Genomic DNA, 11492 nt, shown 5'->3' on the forward strand with positions numbered 1-11492 from the left:
GAGTTAAGAAACCTCTGGTCGTTACCCTTGAGAACAGTAAGCGGATCGACTGCCAGCCGGATGGATACAGTCTTACAGAGTGAGAGATTTTTGGTAAAAGATAGAAGGGAGACTCAGACGGCGAGACTCGGTCGGTCCAGGGAAAAAGGTCTCAGCCGCTTCTTCTGGCTTGCTCTCGTTCCTGGATGCAAGCGGTGTTTAGAGGAGTGCTCCTACCTTCTTCAGCCATACACTAGCAGACCACAACCATCTCATAAACAATTCGAGCAGCAAGAATAATCGTTTTTATGACTAGTGTCTCTCACTAAACCAGATCCAATACTCAGAGCTTACATTGTACTCGAGGAAGCCATCGACCCGGGAGACAGCAAGGCATGTCAGTAAACCGCAGTTAGAATCTCTTCTCCATTTGACTTGGGCTCCAGAACGCGGGTTTGAGACTAAAGAGACAGGGCTTGTTTGAATTCTATAGCAGAGAACTCGTGGAATCCCACGGTCAACTGTATTTTAAAGGGAGGACGCTCCTCTCTCGTGTCGGGAGGAGATAGCCCACGATGCGATCTGTATTCGGCATCGCTAACCCGTTTCGAGTGTGCCCGACTTTCTCTTCTGGAGGAAAATCTTTGCGAAGAGCTCGGAGTCACAAAGTTCTCATTTTGGTGGAGGATCGGAGACACAGAAGGCCGTTCACCTCGACCAACGGAGCCGAACCCGTACTACAGGAACTAGAGATCTCAAATCGCATATGGAACCTTCACTTCCGATTACGTCCACTCAATGCTTCTAATTGAACTGGGATCTATCGACGATAAGCGATTGGAGGTGGGTACGGTCTTTGCCTAACAGACCAACGCGCTTCGAGAAAAACTATTCGAGCGTTTCGCTTGAAGGCACGCGATCCCTATAACTGTTACAGGCGTCTGACTCACAGATTATATTCGCAGTCGGGAATGCGCTAAGTCCCCACCTAAATATTTTCCCCCTCGTGCCCATCGCTCTCCCTCTGGGTCTCTTCAGAGCGTCTGACGTGTTGAAACTAGCTTCCGGGAGCGCTTGTTTCTCGCACGTACGGTAGAAGATATTCTGTCCCTCGACGCGGAAGACGATGGAGAAGCGTCAATGGGGACCTCTGAGGTTCTCGACGCGGAAAAATCGTAGCGTACGGCAGATCAATCGTCGTCGAGTCCCCAGCGAGCGAAAAAAAGTACGCTCATGCGGACAGCGGAAGTGAAGGTCATGAACTCTCACCGAGGTCGTGACTCGATCCGGAGGTTGTCGGCCCTCGTGTGGGCAGCGCATGCGTTCTCTCTCCGTTTCCTACTGTCATGGATCTGATTCATAGAGTGAGCGAGTTCACGCCGAAAACGTGAACCCTCCACGAATCGAGTCTCGAACGCCGGCGAGTTACGCGAGCAGAATAGGCAGGGGGTAGACCTTGATTTGGTAGAGATGTTAACGCGGTGCGTATCGCGGCGGAACCACGACTGCGGCGGCCCGACAACCACCACGACCGGCCAGCTATCCAAGGCGCTTCCTGTTTCGCTCAGTTCTGTTCTCGTAAACTGACGTCATCATCATCGTGAAGTGCAGCAGTAGCTGCAAAGGGCTTCACGTATTTCTGTCGGAGGAAGGTAGACGCTGTCAGCTGAATAGCTCAGTTGCGGACATTTTTCTCAAGATTATCGTGAAAGAGGAAGACATTCACAATCTGGAATCTGCTGGCTCGACACATGGGTACATATCAACGGTGGTAGGTGAGGCGACCACTGACACGAAGCTTGTCAGCGCTCGCTAAGCTCAGAGCTGCTTGATCGGTTTCACATCGAGACGCGTCACTTTGTAGCGAGACGCTGAATGGAATGATATCAAACTTTCCTCGCTGGCTGGCTCGCCCGCCCGCTCGCTTGCACGGTCTCTGGATATTAATCAATCTACCCATCTATCGACCTCTCCAGCAAGCACTGTATGAGTGAAAGTTCTGCTTCGGGAAGACCCTCTTCGTCGTCCGGTCGCTCGTTTTCCCGTTAGTTTGTTGTCGCCATCGTTGTCGACTCTTCGGCATCGCTTAAGATGGCAGGGGAAAGAGGAAAGTCTCGTCTTCTTCAAACGATCCGTCTTCGGCACGGCGTCGAGCACATGTGTCCCACTTTCGCTTCTTCAACAAGCGACTTCAACTGGGTCGCCCGCCGGAGTTCTTGCCGCTCCAGTCGCCGTCGGATGAAAGCTCTCCTCTACCGCATACTAGACGCGTTACGACGATGCCGACGACCAGAACCGTTAGATTTGCAGCCGGAGCAGAACCATCAGAGGCAGAAAACGCGCCGGGACACCGATAGAGAAAGTGCGTGAATTTCTGCGTGTGGCCACAAAGAACGTTGAGGTCAATTCTGTTTCCAACCGACGACGATGATGAAGAGGAAGAAAAAGATACTCTTGTCCCCTTGTCCGACCGGCTGCCCCGAAAGTCTTCGTATTTAGCGTCATGTTCCGCAGACACACGGAAGCACGCGACTAACCATTTTACAAACCCATAAGCCACCAATCGAGCGCATCGGCTCCGAAGCAGGAACGATCTACCATGCCATTCCATTGCTCGGAGATATTTGTCTGCATGCATTGAGAACAGATGCTCAAGGCTCTTCTCGGATTCGTGGAAGCGAGCGACCGAATATCACGGGAACAGAGCCATGCGGATAGGATTGGAAAGGGATTTCCTCTTTTTTTCTGTAGAGCGGCGATCAATCTCCGCGTGGTTATAACACCTGATGGGAACAATTATCATAGTCGATGAAAACCCGTAAGCAGGAGATTTAATGAAGCCCAATAACGACTTCTGCATAACGACGATACTAAACAAAAATAGCGTTCCGAGGCCATGGTGCCAACATTGACAATCCAGAAAACACGCTATTCAAATACAGCAGCAGCAGCTGCCGCCGCCACTGCCGCGTCGCTGTCGTCGTCGCAATCAAGTTCAAATATGGATACATGGATAGATGTGCATGGATGTAGGCAGTTTTCTAATCTCAGATCTCTCAGCGTCGGGAATCCTCATCAGTCCCTGCGAAGAGGGAGCACGAGAAGAAGCAGAAGATCTCCGCTAACCCCAATATGGCTACCACCTCTTGGAGCTACCACTTCCACCACAACAAAGGCGCTCCCGCGCTAGCAACCGTCAAAGCCAATCGAGTCAACGAGGTTGACTTCAGTGGCATTGAGTCCAAGGTGATGGCCACGGACTTCGGCAGGAAGTCGGCGCAAGTTGGGTGTCAACAGCCATAGGGCAAGTAACACTTTTTGCATCGAAGGGAGTGAACGGATTATTGGTTCGACAATTAACACCCGTTCCCGTCGACGTACGGTTTCGATGGTCTGTCAACCCATCCGGCCGTCGCCAACCTGAGGCTCGCGACCGTCATCAATACGGTCAACACGCTCGCTCGTTCACCACGTCGATATGCTCCACAATTCACAAGCGTTGTCGAGTAAACAAGCGAGCGATCTCATTTGATTTGTTGATTAAAGGGGCCAGCGTGGGATCTCTGTTCGGAGCTATCGGGAAACCAGGGTCAGCAAAAGTGCCGCCTGTACGTGGACAAGGATCGTTGCGAGCAAGTGATCCCCCGCGAGAATGTTCCGCAGCGTATTTGACGTTCGCGGACTTAAGATGCTCGACTGTGAGTCGTACAGAAGACCCAACAATTATCCGTGGATCGTTCAGCGGGAACAAGTTCCCACGGTGTACTCTATCTTTAGCTATCCTGATATGTCGTCCGTTCGAAGTTTCTGAACTGTCTCAGGCCCGCGACGAGCTACGGACGCATTGTCTTCATCGGAACTCACGGGTACAAGACTGCAGAGGGTTTCTGTGCGCTGCCTGTCGACTACAAGGTCCAGCGCTAACTGGATTCATTAACGGCGCCGGAACGTGTCGTCGATGATGATGGTGGTGGCGGTGGTGGTCTTCGACGGCGACACGAGCGAAGACGTACCACCGACAACACCTCACAGATTTAGCGAAGATCGGCTCGCTTGGATCTACCCGGAAGTCTTGTTGTAGGTCGACTGATCGCTTTGTTGCTTGTAGGTTCTTAGCCGCCGCCGCCGCCGCTTATAGCTTCGTCTTCGTTCATTATCTCATTAACATCTAGATCCCAGCAATTCGTCCATCTGCGCGACTGCTGTTGCCGCTATTAAAGAATCTTCAGTCGAGAGAGGAGCCGATGCTTTGATCCATTCTTATAGTAAACAAACGGACACACGAAGAGCTACAGCACTTCCCGGTTGTGCATCGCCTTTCGGTCGGACTTCGTCTTGGCTCGACGGGTCCGCCGTCTATCTGTGTCTGCCGCGCTGTCTGTGTTCGTTGCAGCAGCTACAACAGCCGACGCCAGAACCGGCCGCGGGATTCGGGTCAGTCCGCTGCAGGAGAACGGTTAACCCAGAAATTTGTGGGTTAGCGTTGCGATTGGCGCGGGCCGCATCTGCAACGACTCTCACTGAAGTCAGCCAGCTGGCTTGCTCTTCTGCTGCTCTTGCTGTCGCCGCCGCCGCCGTTCACTTGAAAAACTTTCTCGCAAGAGCGCCTCCTGTTCCCCGCTGCTGGAATCGGCCGATCGGTGCGTCCGTCCGTCGGTGGGTCGATTAGACGACCTGACTGCCCCAGAGTCAACTAGCCGAATATATCGCTCGTTCAGAACTCTAAAAAAGCACCGTTCTGCAATCTGTTCTAGAATCCGACACTGGCCGCTGCACCTGCACTTTCTAGCGAGATTCTGGGCTCAAGTCCGCCGCTCGGTCGGTCGGCTGCGCGGTCTTTTGAGGCTGTCGCTAAACGATCAGTCCTGCAGAACACACATTTTCTCAAGGGAATTCGGAAATCAAGGATATTCCCGGACCAGTTCAGAGCCATCGAAAGGATACATCGTAACATTCTCTTCGGTCGCTCTCGATGAAAGGGGTGAGCTGTCATCATGATCCGACGTGAACTCAGGTGAGAATCGGAGCCGACAATCAAGTCTTCGAGTTCTCGTTCGGTACATTGAGAAGGATCATTTCTCTAATTGACCAGTCTGGATAACTGTCCCACATCGGCTCCCTTCTTGGAGCGGGAAGTAGCGGCCGAGACTCGGATGACATCCACGTTTCGATGGGGAGAAGGATTTCCGGCCGGAGTTGTCACCATCAATTCAATTCAGCTTTGAAAAATCAGAGACACGACAACCTCTATCTGGCGGAGCTGCTCGTTCTCTGGCGGAACGAGTGAGGGAACAACGGGGCATGTAATCCAGGCGCGAATTGTGAGTGCTCCCGAGTATATGAGTGAAATGCGTCGATTCCAGGCCGAGTCTGATTCTCGTGCTATGAGCAGGGAATTTCCCACTAAACATCCTCGGAGACATGGTTCACGAGAAGGGTCCGTTCAATGAGCAGGACTTCGAAGACTCGTCCACGATCTCGGAAACTCTTCCGGAACTCGAGCACTTATAGAAGCTGCTGCTTAAGGGTCCCTCCGATCCAATAAAGAGGTTCTGGCTCGAGCCACCGATCAGAACTAGGGCGACGAGTATGAATCGGCGCGGGTGGAAGGACGTTGTTTCTCGACAGGCGCTTGGTCCTGCTTGAGGTAAAACAAAGGTCTGACATAAGGCCGAATAGAGCACATATCGAATCAGAGACATTTGAACCAGATCACCCGCTCCCCGCGAGTTGCAGGCCGACTGCATCTTGATCATCGCGTGAGGGACGCGAGCCTCGGAGACCCACGCCCTGCTGTCGCCGACGACGACCGACCGACGTGCAAGGCTGCTGCGTCGGCCGCCGTCGGTATAAAAGATCGAGTTCATCTCACTGGTTAGGTTCCACTACCGAGCTGTATTTCGGACCAGATAGACCTACTAGCTTAACTGAGCTATTCTCATAGCCCTGACATTCCGCCCATATTCATCTGGGCCAGAAAAGTAGCCGGAACACGCCCACGAGAAGACGCTGAATTAAATTGCTCACTGAGATTGCAATCGAGGGAGGCTTAGCTCGTCGGATCGTCTTGTTTGTTCGCTCAGAGGCTCAGGTTTAGTTTTCTTCACTCTGTCAGCCAACGCTCGTGAGCTTCGGGATCATCCGATGCTCTCTGATCGGGGTCGGATCAGCACGCCGCGATGCATTTTCGCAGCGGCTGTTTCCGATTGACATCTCTCTGGATGGGTTTCCAGCCGGGGAAAAGGAATCAGGGGTCGACGGGAAGGGAGGGGGACGATTGACTCACTTCTGCGAGTCGAAAGCGTAATTTGCTGAGAATGGAGAACTAACACGTTTTAGGAGCAGAGGGAAGTAAGCGTCGAGACATTAGACCCTCTAACTACTTACAATCAGTTAGACCACGCTCAGTCTCAGTGCTGGCAATGGTGATGGCAATTGAGACGGCTTTCCGCTCAACAGCCGTAACGAATCAGAGCTGCTCGAAAGAATCTCGCGCAGTGCGAGCACCTATCTTTACAGCAACCGTTAAGCCGCTAACAGCCACAAAGCCATTATTATAGCGTACAGATCCATTCTTACGTCTTCGACGACGACAAGTGCAACAACGTCGACAATCGTGGACCCGAGGCGAACCCGAACGCGTATCCCAATCCGTCAACTCAATGTCATCTCAATAACCGCTGCGCCAGCGCTCCTGCAAGTGCGCCCGAAGCGATTCGCCTCAACGAGCTTCACTTGGAATCTATGTTACTGACTTCCATGGCTGCAGCCTGAGTTTCCGCTGGCAAGGGACCGGCTAAAAAATGTTGAACGCTTCTTCGAGGTCCGGAACTTGTGGTCTCTTCTGAGCCCTTAGGTAGTCAGAAGTCCTTAAGTTCCGGGTCGGAGAATCCGAGATCCTTTGTCATTCAGCGCGCAGTGTCCTGGTGCCCGATGGTGCGCATTGAGCACCTCTCTCGGAGACCCTGGCTGAGGCGCATTCTCCTATTCCTCTCCAGCCGGTAATTCGCCTACAGCCAGGGATTAAGCTCAAGGACCACGATGTTGGTCCGAGATTCGGATCCGAGTCCGCAAGCCGGAACACACATCTCGGAGTCGCATAGGCTGACAGTGAGCAGAAATGGTTTCGGAGCTTGCACGAAGATGACCAGGAATAGCTGAATGTACTCCCGACCTGAGTGAGATCCATATATCAGAATGGAAACCGCCGATGTAGATGTGCAACTCCGACGTTTTCTTGTCTTCCCATGAACTCGATAAATGTTGGACTTGGTGCCAATCAGTGAAAAGCGACGCTTTCTCCGACTTGGCTTTCTTCTCCGACTCCCCTGAGTTTTTTTTCGGTGTACACGTACTTGGTTTTCACCACTCTGTTATAACCGTTGCCAAAGATCCTGATCTCTTCTCGGTTCTTCTTCTCTATTTCCAGTCCTACGTCTATTTTAGTATCGTAGTACTACTCGGATGTAGGTACGAAGAAAAACTTCCTTGCACCGGTTTCCGTGGGGAAAGGCGAAACTCTTCGCATGGACTTTTCTTTGTGATCGCTTTGATGGTAGTAGATCTCCCGGCTGCTCGAAAGCTCAGTCGTTCAACGTGCTATCTGTTCTTGCGTTCGCTGTTTCTGCTGCGACTGCTTTATCATGGTCAAGGTCCTTTCTTACCTGAAAATGCGACAGAAAATTGTTAGAACGCTAAGCACTTCTTGCAGCGCTGACTTTTCTTCTGCGTCGCGCTCACAACGATGCTAATTTATTCAACTATAAAGTCCACGGCCGGTTTTTTTTCCGTACCATAGCTCCAGAGCGGAAACTTTTGAATTGAATCCGGCGGGAATCGAATAAAGTATCTCGCGCTTATTCAATCTTGTGGGAGCGATTCTATCAGACGTCGGTGTCCGTCGTACCGAACGATTTCCGTAATTTCCGATTGAGACTGGCATCACCGTCTGTCTCTCTCTCTGACAGTCGATCGGATCCGTCACTTCCGATAATTCGGAGCAAATGTGTCTTCGACCATTGGCCTCTTCCTCCTGCTCATAGAGGGCAGCACTTGCGTTGAGCATGCTTCGGGATCAACAAAAATGGCGGCAAGATCAGCTGTTGAGCACCACGATTCCGAGAGGACCACCGGTCGTCATGACGGAGTTGCAAGATCTCTCGAAGCCGATCATCGATCCGATCCTGCTCATCACTGAGGGAACCGCTTCCCTACCGTCCTGTGCGTCGGATGTAGCCCCTCTCGATAGCCTCTTGGAATTCGATAGCTTGAGCACGGTCGATGTGTACGCAAAACTCGATGACCGCGCTCGTCAAAAAATCGCTGACGTGCGATTGGCCGAGGAACTCAATGGGGTATGTTTGCTTAGCGCAAGTTTCTGGCACACGTCGAGCCTACAAAGAGAAGTGCGACTCTTGGAACGCATCGATTCCGCGAGATTGAACTTGTGTAGCTTTCTCCGTACGACACCTCTGCGCCAGCTCGTGCCAGATGACTTATGAACGACGACTCGCGACGGTGGAGGTCGAATTTTTCTTCTCTGAAATACGGAATTTAATTCCGAGACAAACGGCCGGCTTGGTGCGGGGGATTATTTTATGCGTTCTTCGCATCAGGCGGCTCATGCACGACAACGGATACGTCGCAGGAGTCTGTACTCAATGATCCGTAGCATAGTTTTCTTCCGGTATGGAATGGTGTTCGTTTGATTCGAGAACATGGGACGTACCGACTTTACCTCATCATCGGTCAGGAGCGCGCAAATTGACTCGTTGCCTAGTTAAACGATAGTCAACGTCGCTCGGGACACGTTTGGCAAGGGGGCCGCAATCGCCATCAGAAAGGAACGATCGCGCCAAGACGCATTGTCCTCCTGGCGTGTGCCTCAACCTGTACAACACAACGACGAGACGACGGCCTTACGTCGCGTCTGACTGAGGGAAAATTATGGAACGACACATTCAGAGGAACCGAATCAATTTGTACGAAGCTAGGCTTTCCGGAAAATTGGGACGCGAGCCAAACTCACGCGGGGGAGCGTACGATTCTCTTCTTATCGGTCCTTGGCGCTCCTTCGAACCACGAAGTGTATCGGGGCACGGACCGACCGAGGAAGTGAAAGTGTTCCTGTCGTTCGGAGCTTCCGATTCCTATTCCGACAGATCATGCATGAGGCTCACGAGCTTCTCTGGCGGGACGGAAGAGCGAATCGAGCAACCCTTTGATGAGGGGCAAAGCCAATGCCTTCGCCAGAGTGACCTCGGGGATAGAACGGCAGCCGCCGCCCTTGTTCGAAAGAGGCCAAGTTCAGTGCTCGTTGCCGCTTGCCCGCTCGTTCACTTGTAACCGGGAAACGTTTCACTATTGTGGGCGGGTCAGGCGGGCAGATTCGCTCTTACAATAAGTCAGCTAATTTGAATCCCTCAAGCTCTAATGGACGGCTGCGCAAAGTGCTTGAACGCTTTTCTTTCCGATTCGGCGGTCAGGATCAGGGCTGCTATAATTAAAACGTCCATTCAACGCTGTCAGAAATCTGCTCTATCAGCGTTGGGGGGCTTTGATTGGGCGGGCTTTGACAATTTTCGCTTCGGACAGTACACGGCGCAAAGGCCGAGGGAGCTCCCCGGAGTACCCGGGGGAAAGCTCAAAAAATATTCAGATATTTTTTGGGATATTTTTTTCACATTGATATTTTGTGTGTCTCGGCTGGGACAGACAGGATCTGAGACTTCGATTCGTATCCTTTCCAGGGAATCCGGAACGAAGACGGGTCCATGAGCGCTCGCAAGAAGCAGCACACCGTTCTCACCAAAATCAGCGATCAATGGACCCGCGGGCCGATTTCGATACTGCACAAGGCACTTACAAACAAACTGAGAGTCAAGGTGATACTTCGCTGTCCCATACATCCAACTCGTTAGCCCGTAATTACTAAGCGCCCCGATGGCAGGCCTGATCGAGTGTCGTTCGAAGAGGGAGTCCTTCCTCTTTTTTTTCTGAATCGAAAATCTCGACCCGTTCCCCCTGAGGGGTCTTGATGCCGTTGTTGGTTATTGCTCGATTCAGGTGTACCTCAGCCGGTCGGTGCACCAGCCGGGTTCGAGGGTTGATTCGTCGCTTGTTCGAGTAAGCGACCTCTGAAATATCTCGGATTGGAAACAACATGGTGACGGACGATGTATAGAGTGCGCTATCGTGGCTGACCAGCCGGGTCGGGTGACTGACGGGCTGGCTGGCTGGCTGAGTGAGAAGAGCGTACCTGAACACTGGCAACGAACCGCTAAGGCAGTCGTCATTACATTCGAGACCGTGATTTACATACAACGTCTGACCCCGTTGAGATTCCAGGTCTGGGTGCGAAGCCACTCTACTGTACGAAGCATACTGACGGGCTTCGTTGCCGCATTCGATAAGCATCTGAACCTTGCACTCGTCGATGTTGACGAGGCCATCTGTCTGAGTAAGGACGGCATTAAGTCGAGCACTCTGACTCCTGAGGAAGATCTCAAAGATCTACGGCCAGTTCACAACGAGCAGGACTATTTGCTCTTTGCCAACGCTCATGAGCACCGCGACCACGCACGCGACCCCATCGACGACGGAACGGAATACGAACGTGCCAAAGAAATCGTGGCGTCCGTCGGAACTAGCGAAGAACAACGCGATGACGGCGGAACTCATGTCGAACCCGCGGCAGCCGCCGAAAAGACCGCTAATGACTCAGAAAAAATCTATAACAACAATGACGTTAGTCATGATCATCCGCGTAGCGAAAATGACGTCGGGACGTCAACGCCTGGAGCAGAAGAAATTCAAGCCGTGAAGAAGAAGTCGAAAGCAGCAGATAGGCAGGAGACGGCGATACCAACCGGAAGCGACCTGACCAAGGAGACAATACAGAAAGAACGGAATTCTGCAGCGCATCAACGGGAAAAAAACTCTGGCGATGAATTGCTGAAGAAGACGGAGTCTCTGAACATCGTCGAACCGCCCGAAGCTGCGGAGGGACCGAAGAAGAGAACGAAGATGAAATCGAAACGATCCAAGCACAGGGGAGATCCTCCGACGTTTTCGCAGAGATTCATACCGCAGCTATTTGTCCGAGGCGAGCAGGTGGTTATGATCGCGTTCGCCGACATCTAGATACCAAGTGAAATCGACTTCGACCAAGAGGAGTTGAATTTTCGCCCGATGAGAGATTTAACTTCTCCACGAGCACAGATGCTGCAACCGTTTCAAGGAGACCGACCGTCGTGGAGTTCCGTCGCCCTCAGCCGGTTTTTTTCCGGCGGGTATGGCACGCCTTGGGGCGAGCTCGAAGCTGAATATTTCCGGGGGGAAACGAGCACAGTCTCTTCATTCGCTCGTTTCGAAGGTCGTCAGGTGTCAGAAGCATGACCAGCCGAGTCGACTGTAAGACAGCGAACAGAGTTCACTATCCCCATATATCAGACATTGCAAACTGACACCCAAGCAGCTAGCTCATAGAGCTTCTTGGTCGGAGAGGGACCGAG

The 11492-nt window shown here is 52.2% G+C and overlaps 1 protein-coding gene across 1 annotated transcript; it reads left to right on the forward strand.

Annotated features, from left to right (window-relative positions):
- Positions 1-8098: 8098 nt before the first annotated feature.
- LOC100908975 (uncharacterized) lies at positions 8099-11121 on the forward strand. Its single transcript, XM_029111248.1, has 3 exons — positions 8099-8333; positions 9729-9863; positions 10327-11121. The coding sequence occupies exons 1-3, from the start codon at positions 8118-8120 to the stop codon at positions 11119-11121; spliced, it is 1146 nt and encodes a 381-aa protein (XP_028967081.1). The 5' UTR covers positions 8099-8117.
- The last annotated feature ends 371 nt before the right edge of the window (positions 11122-11492 follow it).

This window comes from Galendromus occidentalis, unplaced genomic scaffold (assembly GCF_000255335.2).
Source record: "Galendromus occidentalis unplaced genomic scaffold, Mocc_1.1 scf7180000077427, whole genome shotgun sequence".
NCBI classification, from domain to species: domain Eukaryota; kingdom Metazoa; phylum Arthropoda; class Arachnida; order Mesostigmata; family Phytoseiidae; genus Galendromus; species Galendromus occidentalis.